We start from the raw sequence: 18,763 nt of genomic DNA, 5'->3' as shown, positions 1-18,763 counted from the left end.
TTATTATTGTGATAGTGACTTTGATTACGAAAAAGACTTTATTTGTTGCAGCTATTTTTTTCGAAATAAAAGACTTCTCGTGTAAGGCACTAGAATTATTGTATGACCGACTTTACTAAGAAAAGAAAAGAGCACAAAGCTCATTTAAATTTGTATTATTAATGTGTATTGTTAATATGTATTAATTGCAGTACTAATTGCTATAATGCTCGAAACGAACGATCAGAAAATTACATTATATCAAAAAATGTATTCTGTTCAAATAATATAAATACTATTAATTTTTCAGTTTAAAAATATAAAAAAAAAATGTTTATATAATTTTATTAAAATTATTATTCGTTAATTTCTTAATCATTTCAAACAGTGTAATCTAAAATTTGTATTTTCTAAATATATTATCAAAGATTTTTAAATTTTGACAGAACTTTTATCAGATGGTTGCATAAAATCTAATATGATTCCTTTTTCGAACACTTTGCTTGATCTTCAGCATTATTTTGTAGTTTTTAATTATAAGCAGGAAGACAAAGAATAGTACTTTGCCTTGTGAAATGAAAATTATTCGTTAAAGCAAAGAGTAAATAGCAATATTCAATATTTATTTTTAGATTTTGCAATATCATTGAAAAGATGCAAAGTGCTTTTAATAATTATTAATCGTTGCACTATGCGTGTTACATTATTAATAATTTTTCGCTCTAACTGTAAGTGGCTAGAAAGGCACTATATTTCACAGATAATTCCTGCGGATAAATGAAGAACTTCCATCTTTTGAATACAGAGAATATTTATTTTGAAATCCTGGTACAATGAAAAACAGGATAATTTTCTTATTTTTTATTATTATTTAAATGTATACTGTATCTCTAAAATTCAATTTTTAAATTATATTTTTTCTTTTTTTTTATCTTTTTCTTTCTTTGAATTTATCCCATTTGCTCACTGCATCATGATTTTTGGCCCACTATGCATATCTGCCTTTAAGAAAAATTACATGTTACTTACATATTTATATAATTGTACCTGCAACTACTTATAAAGTATTCCTTTATTTTTATTTTCAATCTATCGATATATAGCATTATACAAATCAATTTATTAATATTTTAATAGTTATTATTTAATTGAAATATTAAAAATTTCTTTCTAATATTTCGATTTTCTTCAAACATGAAATAAACTGGTCAAATACGAGTAGCATGGCAGTTAATTTTAAAATTTTATATTTCACATCAAAATACATTATCTTACTTGTTAATTAAATATTTATTAATGTTTCATTAAATTCATATATTGCTTTACGTAGATTACAAAGCTACGAGGAACTTCATAAGTACATTTTACGTAGAACTTGAATTTAATAAATTAAAATTGTTAAACAATAGAAAATCTCATTATTAAATAAATTTTTAAAACATTATTATTTATGATACAAAAAACTTTTAAAAGACACAAAATATATAGTTTGCAAAAAAAAAATTAATTAAAACAAAAATTTTAATAAAAATAAAAATCAAAAATATCAAATTTAAAAATTTGAAATTTGAATTCCAATTGATGTATATGAATTTTTAATATAATATATGAGTCATATTTTAATATTCATGAAAATGTATAAATCACAATATGTAATGCTGCTAGAAGTTTCCAATTACAATGTAATATTATTACATTAATGAAATAATGAACTTTTAAAAAATAAAATAATAAACATAATAATAACTTATAAAATAACTTACAAAACTCATATCATCAAATTTTTCATAAAAGGAATTTTATTATTAAAAATAAAAATTTTATTATTACTTTTTTTAAAATAGATTTATAGTTTGGCTGGAAACTTTTGGCACCAATTTGAATTCATAAAATAACTCAATAACTGATTTGGTAAAATAAAATTTTAACATTAATATGATACATAATTGATATAAAAATTAATTCCAAAAAAATAATAAAATTTATATATTAAATCAAAAAAAGAAAAAATAATATGATGTATATGTCCTCAAAATTTCAATAATACTTACGAAATTAGTTGAATGCCACTCGTTGAATCTACCAATGATAGATGACCAAACATAATTTTCATAACACTAACACTAACCTCATTATATTTTGTTATGTAAATATATGATCAGCTGATTTCGCGAAAAGGAATACCAAAGAGATGTTAAATATAAAACAGAACAGAACAGAATGAAGATAATACAATAAAAACGAAAAGATATAATAAGAAAAGAAAAATTTCTTGTAAAGTCACTTTAAAACTATTTTACCACTGTAATGCACCATAACTATACAAAATATTTCAAATTTTATTTGTTTTAAAGAGGTATAACTTTTAAATATGTATATTTAAAAATACTTAACATCGTTCATGTTGCTAAATTAATTTATCCAAGAAAATACGTTTAAACGATTGTCTTATTCAAGATGTTATTTTATACAATATATAATAAACAATTTTTATACAAAATATTTATTAACAACAAGTGAAAAATGAATGATGTGAAATGAGATTATTTTTGAAGAACAATCGATTTTTCATTAAATCGAGATATAGGTGTCAAAGGATTCTACTTTTTTCTTTTTTTATATATAAACTAATCATTTTATTTGTTCTGAGAAGAGTACGAATAAATATTTCGTCCGTCGAAATGTTTTTTCTTTTTAACAATTGTCAATTAATTTTAACAAGACTATGATTACGACCGGGTCTAGCAAAGTTTAAATTTGCATACGTTTAATTACAAAATATCGTTAAGTACACCGTTAGCTATACATCCTTTCTGACATAATGTTTATGGAAACTATGTCTCGGTAGTAATTATGAACAGACACAACCAAATTTTTTGTTTTCGCCTGCTATAACAAAAAAAAAATTTCACGAATTATACGTAGAATGCCTGTTTTCTGATTTGCAAAAATGAAGATTATATAATTCAAAAATAAGTAAACTTATTTTTAATCGAATTTTTACGAAAGGAAATAAAATATTTATACAAATTATATGGATCGTCGTGTTGCGCTCCGCGTTTACGAAGATCATTTCGAAAAATCGTTTTCAGACTGACCACACGCGTTTGGTTCAATTCCAGCGATGAGCCAACCACGACTATAACAGCAAGTTAGAAAAAAACTATAAAAAGCAACGTAGCTGTCCGAAATAGACGACTTTTCGACAAAAAATTCTTTTTGTCGTTATTTTCATCAGCGATTCTTAGACCAATATATGTTATGATTATATATAAAGCGTTCCAAGAATACATTTCCATAATTACAATCGTTTCAAAAGTATTTTCGAGGTTAACATTGTTTATTTAACGATACTTCGTAAAACGATGTTATAGATATCATGTAATTCTAAGAGTGCCAACTTTCTAACCTCATATATAGATCTAAGAATCACTATTCATTGCAATAGATATAACTAGCTACCTATAAACATTTTTGTATACATATGTATACACATTAATATATAACATTTAAGCGACAATATACGCATCACAATATATCGTTCGGCGTGTCACATGAATCGTATCGCAATAGATTACAATCCATGTTTCCGCTTTTATACCGATAAAAGCGGTTGTACAAAAAAAAAAAAAAAAAAAAAATAACTAATAGCTCGAAAAAAAAACTATTCGATCAGTCAATTGTGTTTTATAGATGCTTGTATTGCATATGCGTATGGATGAATACGTATGACTGGTGGTACATGTTACATCGTATGCATGTATAATAACATCATCGTTCCGAATTGTACATGCATTTTTTCTCTCATAACAGTCACATTTTTTTACTTTGCTTTAGCACAAACCGCTAACTTGCATAATGTGTTCCTTTCTTTCACGCTGATATACGTATTTGGATTTGGAGGCAGATCTTAATGAAGACTTTCGCGATAAAATTTGTAAAACTCACTTACACTAATTTCGTCATATCTTTCAAAACTGTACAAAATTAACCGAGAAAACAGTACTTTTATATAAATTCAACATTTCTTCTAGATTCAAGTCTATGGACTATTGTTTATTAAGCATGTGTTTCTCTCTGCATACATTATACACATTTTTAACAAATTGATTGCTTTTCTTTTATCGTCGGTGCTTCATAAACGCGTTCGAAAAAAAGGAAGGAAAAAGAGACCTGGTTCGAACTTTTATCACAGTATCGTATTACTGTAGTACGAAGCTCTCGGGCATTTTGGTGCGAAACGTAGCTGGCACGCGGAATTCTCTCATTTTCTCTCACTTTTCTTAGATACACGCACACATGCATTCGTTCTATCACTCGTGCATTGCACCACAAAGGAAGCTGGGAAGGCACAGTGTATGTACATATACGTATGTACAGCACCGAACGGCGATCGGAGACAACTACAGTAATTGTGGTACACGATATTTGAATGTCCATGAAAAGTTATTATAAGATTATTACAATTCAACGTTGAAATACCGACTTACAGCATACAAAATTAAAGAACTTGAGAAAAGTTTTGTAAGTTTCTCATTGCAACATCGACTAGTAAAAATCTTCGACAGAACTTAATTGGATAGGTAATAAACTGACGAAGATATCTCTAAATCGAGCAAATTTTTTTATATCTTTCAACTAACAAATCTTTCCTCGTATTTGATTAAATTCAATGTAAAAGCAGGAAATTTATACAAATATTGTTATTTTAATCATTAAAGTAAAAGTCTTTTTAAAGGTAACATAAAACACTAAGTACTTCCTTTGATTCTGTTGGCAGTGTTCTCGTTTCTTGATAATTTAAATGGATTTTTAATCCATGTAACCAACGAGTTTTCCATATTCTCAAACACCATTGACTAGACCTTACCGGAAGCCCAAGTTTCTGCTTCCTTGCAGTACAATGATTAATCATAAACGAGGACATGGCCAGACAGTATAGACATTAAACTTATAATCAATACCATAAAAAAAGAGCGACATTGATCAATTTTACCCTCGCACTTTCCATGATTTCAGTTAATGTTGTTTATATTATAATATTCTTAATGCAAGACACATTAACATCAAGCTTAAAAACATTAAATACCACTGACTAGACCTAGCGGAAATTACCGCTTCACTTTTTATGAAATCTCATTTAACATTATCAAGAAAGTACAACAGTATTATTGACCAATCAAAAAGAATATGTGATATAATGTAGTCAAGTTTTAGGATAAATGAAAATCGAGTACCACATATAAACTGTGTGTCTTCCGTTCATAGGCACAAGAATATAAAACGTTTTTGTCAAATGATTCTCGTTTTTCTGTTAATAAAACGACGCTGTTCCTGGATGTATGGCGGCATACTTTGGTAAGACTGCTGGCGGCGATCCACGTCGTATGAGTATCCGTTGGCAGCCTTTAGGACGGAGCTTCGTCGCTGCTGCGTCAGTTTCACAGATCGGTCCTCTTGGAGGACGACGAGGAGGAAGAAGAGGCGCAAACGGACGAGACTGTGTACCTTCATAATGAGTTGTAGGGATCACCTGCATGGTGCTAGGAGTACTTCGAGCCAACATGGACAAGAGGTGACTTCCTGTCTTGAGTACTTGGGTCCCCAGCCTTTGGCGAAGCTGATACGGACGGAGTTGATATCAACAGGACCAGAGGCAAAGCCTGAAGCCTGATTGCTTGTTCTTGTGGTACCATTACCATATGGAAGCTGTAGAATTTTGGTACGATCAAAGATATTTAAACAAAAGCCTGGAGGCACACGATAGACAAGTAGTGTTCTAGACTCTGGATCATCCAGAGTAGGTGAATTCACAAAGATTGGGCTCTCAGATCTGTTATACGCCCATACACCATCTGCTTCTTGACTAAGCATTAAACCTACAAATAAGTAATTGATATTTTTTATCTTCAATAATATTTTTTCTTTGATAATTTTATGTTCATTAATTTTATTGATAATATAAGTAAATGTCATTAAATTATTTCATATTTAAAATATATATGTTTCTATTACATAAAAAAAAATCTTACCAAGACCAATTTTGCTTCTTGTTCTTTGGACTGCAGGTGGTGCAACATGATTTTCAGCCAGTGTTGCTAAGCAAAGCCCATCACCATCATGGAGGGAATCAAAAACATTTACTGTTGAAGGTTCTACAGGATACAGACGACCTACTCTACCACCCAATTCCCAATATGCTAATGTACACCATTCTTTTTGTCCTGTTTCACCTGCAATATATAAATATTATTTTAAATTACAATTGTTATCATTATCATAATTCTTAATAAATATTGTGTGAAATACATTATCTTCTTAATTTTATTTTTTTTAGCATTTATTAAGAATAAAATATTACAAATTGTATGATTGTAAATTTCTTTTATGATATGGCAAATCAAGTGCATTTGAATAATATAGTGTATACATAGCATAAAGATATAATTTTAATAATAACGATTATTTTTTTTTTTTAATTCCTTTTTATAAAAAGAAAGAACTTAAATTCAACGACTATAAGCTTGTTAATTGAAAGTTCTCGATAGCGTGGGCATCAAAGAATTTAATCTGCCGTTTTTATGAAGAACTTCCATGAAACGCGATACAGACATGCCTCGAAACAAGATGAGATCTGTCATTAACGAGGAGTCTTTCTTTCTCAGTAAAAGTGTTCACTCGGTGAGAGGCTGCGGGCGTACAAGCGGTATCATAAAGGACTTGTCGCCGGAAAGTCCCACGCGTCTCGCCAACCGTCGTGGGGAAGACGACGGCGCCAGATTCGAGAGTAGACAAGAGAGTAGACGGAGAAAGGAAAAAGAATCTGCTACGACGCAGAAAATGAAAAGTTACACATATTTACGGAATAGGATATAACGAACGATAATATTTTCAATTTGTCAAAATGATAAAATTTTCTAACAAAGCAATAAGCAATACTATAATTTTAAAAAAAGAATAAAAATAAGATTTTTTAGAATAAAAAGTACAGATCTTTTTGATTTTAAAATATTATAATAGAAACAAAACAAAAAAAAAAAAAAATTAATTAATTCGTTGCAATAAAATGAAAAATAGTTTCGTGATATCTTTCTTAATGAAAATACTATTTTTTATTCATACAAAAAATAAAAATTATTGCAAAGAACACATCAGGTACTAATATTCGATTTAGCCAATATAAAAATTTACTAAATCATAAATTATTCAACTAGTATCTTTTCTTCGTTTTAACTGATGATTAATAACACCGGTCAATATTCATGTGATATAGAGTATTCTGGGGCAGATAAAACGTATTACAGGTGGACTTGATTGGCGCCGTTTTATCAGACAGTCTTAAAAAGGAACATCGAAAACGCTTTTAAATATGCAAAACACAGACGGAGGATAAACGACTTGACCAATAAATCGATCGTAACTTTTTGCTATAATTAACGTGTCGCCACGACATTGGCGTCCGAACCTACCCTAACCTGTTCCCGATCAAAACGTGTTTATACGCCATCTTTCAACGAATTCATGAACTTCAACTTATCGCTAACTTCTCAGCAGTAGGTAATATTTCATATAATTGTTACTGCACAATTTCAATTGAATTTAGCAATTTTTCGTGATTTTGGAAAATTTGAATCAATGTTTAATAAAATAAGAATTTATATAAGACGATAAAAAGCAAATGAAATGAATTTTAAAAATGAAGGAAGATAACGAAAGATGATAGATGAGTTCGAGTTCGAGAAACTGGTCATTTCGCGCGGAGGCTGAATTTAGAGGTTAAGAGTCAGGAAGAAGAAAGCTGTGAAACACGGGTGTGTCGAAGAGTACGTTCTAGCGTAGCTGTGCGCAAGGGGAAAGAGACAGAGCGGGGCCCCTGTTTCTACCAGATAAAAATAGATATTACGAGTTTACCGCGGCGCCAAGATTGCGGGGTATCGCGACGATTACGTCATCGGTAGTAGCGCGAGTGGTTGGAGCAAGGACGCTTGTCGCGTCGGTCGCCGCCGCTGTCGCCGTCGTCGTCGTCGTCGTCGTCGTCGTCGTCGTTGTCGTGACGAACCACAAATTTTCGTGTCTATCTATGATCATCTATAACCAGCTTTCAGCCGTTTTCGACGAACTCGTGGCTCGCCCCATTCAATCATGGCGTTTCGATTGCAAATGGACGCACGTGCCGCCAAATATATACGGTCATTCTCATCAAATGTTATTCAAGTTGGAGAGGTTTGATTTTTTTCTTTTTCTTTTTTTGAATATAGCTCCATATCAATAGAAATTTTTTATTCCATTAAAATAAATGTTCAATCAAAATTTATAGGTTAAATAAGATTAAAGTAACAAATAAAGATGGCAAGCATCTCTGTTTAATTAAATAAATGAGTTATTACTTAGAAAATTTTATTATCCATAAAATTTTAATATAATATCCTATTTTGAAATTGTATGCTGACATGGATGATATGAAAATTACATAAATTTATTCGCAGAGGCCAAAGACTCTGATGTCTGAATAGATCAATTGTACTTGTTATGCTAATTACAAATTATAAAATTGTTTTATAATATATATTAAGTAAGATATATTAAGTAAGTATATTATATGATAAATAATAATATAATATCGACTATCAATATATAATTTTATTTAATAATTAATTTCTATTAAATTCTCAATTATTTTAATAAAAACATCTAATATAAAAAAAAATTTCTTTAAAAAGTTATGAGTTTTTATTTAATTTTATGAAACTACATTTTCATAAAAAAAAATAATTTAAAACATTTGTAATATCAAAATTATAATAATATTAAATACTAATAATTTATCACATCTTAGAATTTTCATCCTTGCTTACTATTATTCTATTATATTTAGAAATATTGATCATCAGAAAAATTACAATAATTAAAAACTCGTTACTTGCCTATTACATTCTTCAATATCAAGTTGTTATCAAATTGTTTTTTTTTAAATTTTTTTCTTTTTTCTATATGTACAATATGATTAGATTTATCGATTATTGACAATTATAGATTTTCAGGAATAAGATATTAGTCAATTTTAAATATATAAAATCTTTCAATCATCTACTAACTAAATGTATATTGCTAAATAGTATTTATTCTACATCAATTTATAGGCCAAAGCTAACCAAATATAACATGATTGGCGTTTTGTCGATTGTTGTACTATAAAATGACAGATTGTTTATCAAAGCGTGTAATAGATCAAAATAGAATTCATGTTTTTCTTAAACGTGTTTAAATTTAATGAAATCGCAATAAAAATTGTTTATGATTAAATGTTTATGCAAATTCGTATTCTTATGAATGTAATTAAAAAAATTAAAGTAAAAATTTTGTTATCTTGCAAATATTACATTTTTTTTAATAAAAAACTTTTCAAAAAATAAAAATTTTTAATTAAAAAATAAATTGTACTTTAATTATGAAAATTAAATGTTTTATTAAAGATTCAATTATTTCGTTTACAATAATCTAATGAATACCGTTATATCACGATTAATAAATGCCGTTCGTTCATTTTATATTTATATATAAATAATTCAACGACCATTCAACATTGCTTACCATTATTGAGCTTCGCATGTTCAGACTAGCTTTATCGATTACCGACGATACTATGAACCTCAGTAGAAATAAAAGACGAGTAGAAAAAAAGTATTCTTACTAGGTAGTAAACTTAATCGATATTTTCAGATTTTCTGCAAATATTAACCATAAACAATTGTTTATGACTTTTAAAAAATCATTATCATTTATGCTATATTATGTTGATCTGATACATGGTTAATTGAAGTAAACTACCATAACCTCTTCAAATTCTCTCGTCGTGTTTGCAATAAAGTTATATCCTTCTAGTGTGATGTATGATGAATGGACACTTAATCACACTGACATCTTCAAAGAAGAGTATACTGACATTGCAACTTTCTATCGCGTAGCTAAATATTTTTATGTTTTATGTGTGCTTTAACTCTTTTAAAATGAATTTTTTCAAACTTTGGTAATTGTATGTTAAATTGTACTCGATATTCAATGCAAATAAAATGAAAAATATAAATTTTGATAAAGTTAATTTAACTTGCATTAATAAAACATATACTTATATATTTTTCAATGTTAATTAAATTTCAATATCATCTTTTTATAATAATTCAATAAAAAGATAATGAAAATATTTAAAATTCCTATTGAATTAAATTAGAAAATTCAAAAGAATCCAATATATTAAAATATAACATCATCATTGAATAAGTCAACACAAATATCATTTTTGATAAATTTATGATTGTTATAAATATCTTTATATTAAAATAAATAAAAAATAAATTGTTATTTCTTTCTCAATTTTTTTTTATAATTTGCATGTAGTTGTCAACAAAACGTTCGCCTAACAAAATTACAATTTAATGAGCTCGAGCAAAGGATTACGTACCCGAGCATTCGCATACATCTCATGCGAGCAACTCTGGAAAATTGAAAGCAAATTGAGCCCTGTAATAAAGTAATTCTGCCCGGTACTCTGAAGATCACGATAAAAGAGCAATTGTGGAATTCGCTGCAGCTTGCAGTTAACTGTCCTCGTTTGTGTACCCGTCCTGTATTATTTCATGTCTTCCAACCAGATTATACGTCTAGCAATTTTATTCGAAGGACCGTCCTCCTCCTTCGACTAAATGGCGACTCATCACTCGTGTTCGACTTAACCGTGTTTCTGAATTTAATAATAATAATATTTCTTTTATGAATATTTCTCTTCTGAAAAATAATAGAAGATTGTGAATCTTTTTGATAAATCTAGTGAAATTTTGACTCGTATGTATCACATCAATTCACTTGCCTTATTACTCATTATCGATAACTTCATCTTAATTTACAAAATTCTGATGGAATAAATGAAATCAATTAAATATTACTTAGAAACGAATTATAAATAGTAATTTATTCAATAATTGAACAGAATTAACAGAAAAAAAATTCATGACATTACGGTTTCATGGCCTCACGAAGTACTAAATACACTAGCCTCCTTTCGCGATGCCATTTGCCAGACGATTCGCAACGCGCGATTCATAATCAATCGACCATCGAGCGATCCGAGACCTCTCCAGTATGGGTGCAGAAAATTTTTCTAACGGTTCAGGAAATCGTGGACGTTCGCGGAACCCCGAGAATCTGTTCTACAATAGCATACCAATTATTCGCAGCAAAGTGTGTGAAAACGTCAATAAGGGAAAAAACAATGTGCCTCGAGATATTATTGCGATATGATTTTAAAATCTGCATTCATAATTGCCCGAGTTGAAATTCTCACGCGGATTGCAAAGTATTTTTTCGGGATGCGTACGATTATTTTTAATTGCAATTATTTCCATAGAAAACTCTTTGTCGTGAAAATTTCCAGTATAATAATTCCGATGTTGAAATCTAGGAACCTCCAATTTGTCTTTAACGAATATTATCCCATTTATAATTTTCATTATTGCAGAAAAGCATCGATATCTAAAGAAGCTGCGTGTGTAAGGCGGAGCCATATAAATCTTCTTCGCGAAACGAAGAAAAGGGGAAAACGTAGGGATGATGGATGGCTTTTAACGCAATTAAGAGCATGTGATCCACGCCCGACCATTTTCTATAGTCGAGCCACTTCTGATCCGGGAGTCTTCCGATTCGAGGGTGTCGTCGCGAGGGGATAAATTGAAATGGTATAAAAAGCACGTATCGCGCGAGAATTCGCAGAAACGACCGGCCATAAATCATTTGTATACGAGCGGAAGATTCGTAGGGGGTAAATAACGACTGCTAATAAATTCTCCGGCGGCGAAGGGAAAGGGGGAAGAAGGGCGCAAAGAAGGAAGCACGTGGCGAGATCGAAATTAGTTTGGTTCCACGAGGAAATCCTTGCCAGAAGTCGAGTTGAACGCGATTACACACTTATGGATGAGGGGGAATCTTTCCTTTACCAGCGGAAAATTCGTTGACTAAAATTGGGCAATCTTCCAACGCTTTATATCAACGATTGTCAGGCAATCGAAAACAACGTTTTAATTATGATCTCTTGAATTTTTCAAATGTGTATCTCTGTCCGCGATACAAGTGAGTATAAACATGATGAATATAGAATACTGAAAAGATTTTTTTTTTTTAGAATAAAAATTAAATGATGAAATTGTTTTTTAATAATTATTACTTACTAAGAGACTCGATCTATGTTCTAGTAATTTTTGGATATCTTGTTGATAAATTAACATAACGATTGTCTACGAAACAAAATTTTTTCCTTCAAAAAAATTGAAAGAGATGCATTTCAATACGTTAATATAATACCAGTGATTTCAATAATCATTATTTAATCGTTAAGTTCGTCGTTGCAAAAAGAAGCAAAAGTAAACAGTTCATATAAAAAGTTCGTCATTATCGCAATTACGAAATATACGAGAAAACTTTAAACATCTGTTTTAATCGATATACCGCACATAAAACTGTCTGGTGAAACTAATCAAACTGAGGTTCTTTGGATCTCGAGTTTTCTGCGATTAATAATTATCTGTTTGTATCGATCGTATCCACATCGTCCTTCTGATGAAATCACAGATTTACAGATGATATTTTCACCTGATAAAGCTAATCGCTGTGTCTGAGATAGCGTGCATCATTGAGTTTATCGTGGAATATTTCGAAATTCTCACGACCTACAGAAACAGCCTTGGCGATAAATCCGTATTAAAAGATGCCATACTTCCTAATCTATTGCAATGATTCTATCTCTTTTAGATTTGCTATCATTCGAAATACTTTAGATTTAATACTTAAAGAAACAAATTATTTCTCTTTAATAAATTTCTTCAATTCTTTAATTTCAATTTAAAATTTATATTTTTACTTTTAATAAAAAAAAAAAATGTATCATATTTTGTATATTTTTTTTACGATTATTTTTCAGAAAGTTAAATTTGATTCGAGATATCGATAATTTTATTAATTAATGAATAATATCGACACTAGATTTAGTGCGATTAGTCAAATATTATTTCTTCTTGATTGGCATTTATGAATGGTGTTTAAAGAATATCCTATACTTGCGAATGATAGTGCAAGTAGAAAATATCAAAACTAATCGGACGTCGAGATAAAAATTTTAATTGCAATCTTTAATTTGTTTTCATTTCAATTCGATTCGTTTATATCAAATTTGTATCGTGTATCAAAATAATCTACTGTTATCAAAAAATACTCAAATCGGTCAAAATAATCATTAAATTTTTAAATTATTGAAATAAAATTAGTAATAAAATGTTCTTTTAAATACACGATTAATCCCCATGATGATTTAAAGAATTAAGTAGATAATGCCGTTATGATCAGACCTCGACTGTTCGTCTCCCAAGAAAGAGAATACTTAAAAGTTCTCATATTGCATACAATTTTATATCTACGATATATAACCACACATTTCATCATTTTCGAGGTATCTCTTTTTTTCTTAACGATTATCAATTAAATTTTTCACAAAATCCTCTTTTCCCTCCTCCGTTTATTTTCAAACACAAAAAGATACACATACACATTAGAGATTCGCTTTTACTCCCGTACCTCGAATCCTCATTTTAAATTCTACTCCATCCTATCCTCTCTGTCCTCGACACGTTCGTTACGAATACAACAACCACGAAGAGAGAAAAGGAAAAAGAGAAGAGATGGTTTCGTACTTTCTTGTAATTCCCTGGTCGATCGTGAATGAGACTCGGTGCGAGAATCGAGCGTGAAACCATGTGACGAGAAGTGTGTGCAACGCGTCGAGTGCCAATGTGTTTTCCCAGTTGGGTCAAACACCCTGAGCTCTTAGATAAGGTTCCCAACCTTGGCACGGCCAAGCCGGCTAACCACGTTACGTATGTAGGTGCACCCGCGATAGAGAAGGCGCGTGTACGCACGCACGATGCACACGGTGCGTGCGATCGCGGTGCGTAGTCGGCGCACGCGCCGCTATCAGGAACGAAAGAATCGCGAGAATGCGAAAGAAAATAGCATTACTGGCCTGCTGATATATAATTGTTATTAATAGTGGTGGTGTGTTGTTTCAAGCGATAACGCGTATCGTAAATACACGAGAGGCATCTCTTTCCGCTCGAAATTCTCTCTTGAAGTTGAGCGCTTGAGGTTAGGATTTTAAGTTTCCTCGGTCTGTTTCTTTTTTTCCTCAAGGTAATTCATAAGCGAGGTGGATCGAGATTCGTGATTGGAGGAAATTAAGAAAGTTGTTCTCCATTATGATAATCGTAGAAATGGTGTTTTTAATATTCCTAGAAAATCCCTAGTACGTATCTCTAGTACGAGATCTTAAAGGCGGTAAATTTGAAACGATTATTTTACAGTAGCTGATTATCTATATTGGCAAGAGAAATTTTAGTTTCAAAAGATAACGAGAATTTAAAATAAAGCGCGAATCACACAATTCGAAATATCAAATAAGAAGTAATAAACATTTTCAAACGTCTGTCCAAATTCGAAACTTTTTCGAAACTTTAGTCATTGTGCAAATACTTATCAAACTGCAAAAAAATGTAACTCTCACCTCGGTTTAAACTTGCAAGAAAAATAATTCTCCTCTCAAACGAGCCGATCGTTAAATTCCAATTATCAAGAGTAAAACTTTCTTTCTTTCCTTTTTTATCTTTAATATCCGTGAAAAGATCTCGCAGGGCCGTTCCAGCGTGACGTATGGCAGTGCAGCTGGAACAAGAGTGCGGCGGAAGGCAGAAAGGCGCATGCACATGTGGTCGGTCGCGTGGTAGTAAAGGTAAAGCAGTAAAGGCAGTGGCCGTGTCGCCTATATATGTATATCGGCGTCAGACATGACCCTTGTCCTTCAAACGGCCTTTCTACGACCGTGCGCCTCGGTGTAGGTATACCATACGTGTCGCATACCTAACGACACGCGTAGCGCACGAGAAAGCCGGCCACCGACGGTAAACTTCTGATTGTTTGCCTTTCGATCTACGTGCCTGTTTGCCGGCTCTGCGCTTCTATACAGGCTGTATCAAAAACTGTGGAGATATTCCGTCTTCTATTATCGCCAACTTTTCATCAATATTGGGAACCAGAGTTTTTCCTCAAGATTTTCTTTTTTTCTCAATTTAAATCAAATACGATAAGATGTCGTTGGAAGTTGGACACTATTCGGTGTATCTTTTTTGTTTAAATTTTAGTTGAAATTCAGATTCGTTTACTGTAAACTTGACGCGATAACATGGCGTCCAGAGTTGAGCTTTTTGATATATTATCGTGAAAAATTCGTGGAACTTGGAATTCTATCGCTCGTGACTCGATATGATAAAATGAGTTTCTTGATTTAATATTGTACGATTCGAGTGATAGTCGAGATTTTTTTTTATTTTGAATTCGATGAGATGTCAAGTTTTGAAAATATTTAATATATATGGATACTAATATTAATTTTTAGAAATAATTCTTCGATTCACATCCCATATATTACAATTTTTTGTATTTTTATAGATACAAACGAATATTTAACATATAACAATTTCAATCTGAAAGAGATTAAAAAGTAAATCCATAATAAACATCGCAGATTAGAAGATAAATCGCAATAAATCTCGGAAATTTGAAACGATCGTTTTCAAAAAAACTAACGTGTAATTTTAATCTCGATATTCAAAAGACTGAAAGGAATAAAGATGAAGAAAAAAAAAAAGTTCAAACATCTACCAATCATACGCAACCGTATTCATAACAATTTGAAAACGTAAGTAAAACACGCAGTAAACTTCTCGCTCTTACGAAAGAGGTCAGTTTCTTCGGACACACGATATTACCAGGAAAATCAGTCGGTCACCTTGCAAGGAGAATTTCTTCCGTGTGTACGAGCACGTTACGCGTATATGGTGCACGTGTGGGTGCATTTAATTGAACAGCCGAGGCGAGACCGAGCGATAGGAACCACGTCGAGAGAGGGTTTTAGAGCCAACCGGTGTTTACCCGCGATAACAGCCGATGTACACGCGGCCAGTGGCGCCTATGTTGCAGCCAGTGACGAATCAAGCCGGGGCACACTGCCATGCAACACCATTCTCGGTTTGTTTGGCCCGCGCCTTTCTAAAATTAACCGTCGCCTAAGTGTAATTAAGACCAGTTCTTGTTAATCCCTTTTTCGAGATCTTGTCTTTCTTTCATTGCCGACCACGGAACGACGGAGGCTGGAAAGTGGAAACATTCGACGATGTTCTACTTCAATGAGATTTCGAGAAATTCAATAAATGAGAGTTTACTTGAGAAGACTTAAGTTGGAAATAAAATTGTTTTATATCAATAATAATATGTAAAGACGTAATTGGATGAAGTGAAATTTTTAGATATAATTTTTATCCTTTTTTTTTTTTTTTAGGTTAGGTTAAAATGCAACGATCAAGAATAAATAGAGTAATTGTAAGAGATGATTATGCGAAGAAAAATCTATTGTGCGATGAATTAAATATTAGAAATTGAAATATTAGACTGGTATTAAAGGTAAAAATAAATTTACTATTATGCCAAGTACTCTGATGTTCATCCTCCAAAATTATCTAGAAACGTGACATATTAATTGTTCTGAGCGGTATATTTTAAAATAGTCTCTTAGGTAACAGTTTTATTTAATTGAAATATCACAGGACGAATTCGCAGAAATTGCAACAATTCATCTATTTATACAATCTCCTAATAATAATTAAATATATACAATAATTAAAGTTTATTCGAAATTTAATGCGCTCGCAGAATTTGAAAGAAAAAAATTTGTAAAAACATTAAAGATCAATTACTCGATAGAAATTGAAATATGTACAATGTATTAAACTACATTTAATTTTAATTGAGACATAGATTAGAATTAAGAAATAATATGTAGGTTAATATCGTAATTGAGATTCCTGTGTAGAAATGATTCATAACTGGTGGAATGATACGATCGAATTGCACTATAACATATAGATATAAGATAGTTGCTAGCCATAGTTTCTGGCTTGAATTGATATTACGAGTGAACGAGTAGAAGTCGTTAAACATTCATTTAATTAGAATTGTAGTAACCATTCTACGCTATTAATTTGCAATTATTTATTATTCTCGCGATAAAAGCACGATAAAAGTATTTAGTTAATTAACGTACGAGTTTTTAACTTGAATTTTCGATTATAACAATATCAAATTCTACGATATAAAAATTTTAGAAAATTTTTTATACGCAAACATTATCAATAACCAATACTTTTCTTGATATACTTTATTTTATTTTTCTCTTTTTTCCTATAAAAATAATTTCTAAGAAAAGTAACGCTGAAAAACAAATTGATCTTGGTTTAATTTAAAAACATTTCTAAAGAATCGAGAAAAAAAAGTAAATGAACATATTGTTAACGACCGATGTATCACCAAGAATAGACAGGAAATAATAATAATAAAAAGAAAAGATTCTTAACTAGCTGTTGCAAAGTCTTGATGTATAATTGTATAATATAGTTAATAAAATTGCGTTCTTATTTCCAATTCATTCGTAAATCGATCAATCTCTGCCAGTCGTGTTAACAGGTAAACCAAGAATCGTTTTCATAGTGATCATACGTAATCGGAAACTAGGAGAAACTAGATGACAACGGAGTAAGATATGAAACTAGCCTGGATAGCCTTGAGGCGAGTCCTCAAGGGACCAAGACCTCCGACCATGGAACGTTTTTAATTTGCATAAACGTTATTTTCCAGGACACGCGGCATTCCTGAGACTCTATCGTCCGTAATCGTGATTACTAAAGGCATTTATTAATATCAGCATTTATTAGACCGAATGCCATTCGAATTAATTCCATTTATACAGAATTATTTAAGAATTCTTAATGGTATTAAGGATTTTTAATTATTAAATATCATATGATATTTTACGTAGTATTATCTAAATACGCGTGACTGATTTTTATATAACTCGTTATTCTTTTACTCATTAGTCTTTATTTATAACAGAATTTTAACGATCATCTGATAGCTTAAAAAAATTAAAATTACTTTCAATTATATATGATTGGATTTATGATACTTTATTATTATTGGAAATTTTTTACTTTATTAAATAAAGATAAATACTTGCCTTTAATAAGCAATGATATTCGTATATTTTGTATATAATATTTATGGAACGTATATTGAATAGTTATTTTCCATTTGTATGCGATCGTTAAAGTATGATAAATATGAGAAACACGAGTAGCTCTGGTAATGCAGCTAACACGTATATCTCAACGTAATACAATACTAAAATATTCTGCTAAACTCCGATTATTTGTACGTATTTCATCGTTCTTGCACGAGTACAAGAATTATTAAGTGGATAATTTCGCAATAGTCAGACACCGGCGAAAAATTTTCTAAAATAAGTTCGATTAAAAATTGTAGCAAAGTAAAGAAATATCGATTCGCTTCATGGATCCACACAAAATTCAAAGTATCGATATATCACACAATGGGGATGGCATGCTGGTTAAAGGGTTAAGATATTCGTCCTCGAACTGGCGACTCGTTGACGAGGTCACCTGTCGGTCGACCACTTGTGTGACCACGCGATCATCCCGCGATCGACACAAACGTTTTTCGCCTTCGCAGCTGTTTCTATCGATCCTAACGGCGGCGAAACATTAAACTAGAATACGGTATATACAATGCACGCTTCCTGGGTGGGAAACGCGTTTTCACGCGACGCTTTTAGCTTTTCCAT

At 30.9% G+C, this 18,763-nt stretch overlaps 1 protein-coding gene and 2 long non-coding RNA genes across 5 annotated transcripts in view; 1 reads left to right on the top strand and 2 right to left on the bottom strand.

Moving 5' to 3' along the window:
• Positions 1-2,466: 2,466 nt before the first annotated feature.
• Positions 2,467-18,763, bottom strand: part of LOC107995656 (mothers against decapentaplegic homolog 6) — a 76,552-nt gene continuing 60,255 nt past the window's right edge. Inside the window, exons 6-7 of the mRNA XM_017053305.3 lie at positions 6,012-6,212; positions 2,467-5,858 (exon numbers count right to left, since the gene is read on the bottom strand). Of these exons, the coding sequence (XP_016908794.2) occupies positions 5,509-5,858; positions 6,012-6,212 (551 nt within the window). The 3' untranslated portion in view covers positions 2,467-5,508. The remainder of the gene's footprint in view (positions 5,859-6,011; positions 6,213-18,763) is intronic.
• On the top strand, positions 7,539-10,110 carry LOC107995657 (uncharacterized). 2 transcript variants are annotated; one of them, XR_001765607.3, is made up of 3 exons: positions 7,548-8,202; positions 8,297-8,565; positions 9,700-10,110. It is a non-coding gene; the product is annotated as an uncharacterized LOC107995657 (long non-coding RNA). The 2 variants fall into 2 exon arrangements; XR_009829523.1 differs by having other exon boundaries at positions 7,539-8,202; positions 8,297-10,110.
• Positions 10,845-17,288, bottom strand: LOC133666014 (uncharacterized). Of its 2 annotated transcripts, XR_009829522.1 has the most exons (3): positions 12,198-12,866; positions 10,994-12,128; positions 10,845-10,886 (listed from the first exon to the last, which is right to left on the bottom strand). It is a non-coding gene; the product is annotated as an uncharacterized LOC133666014 (long non-coding RNA). The 2 variants fall into 2 exon arrangements; XR_009829521.1 differs by lacking the exon at positions 10,845-10,886 and having other exon boundaries at positions 10,916-12,128; positions 12,198-17,288.

Source organism: Apis cerana, linkage group LG4 (genome assembly GCF_029169275.1).
Source record: "Apis cerana isolate GH-2021 linkage group LG4, AcerK_1.0, whole genome shotgun sequence".
In the NCBI taxonomy this organism is placed as follows: Eukaryota; Metazoa; Arthropoda; class Insecta; order Hymenoptera; family Apidae; genus Apis; species Apis cerana.
This window is presented reverse-complemented; position numbering and strand designations above follow the sequence as displayed.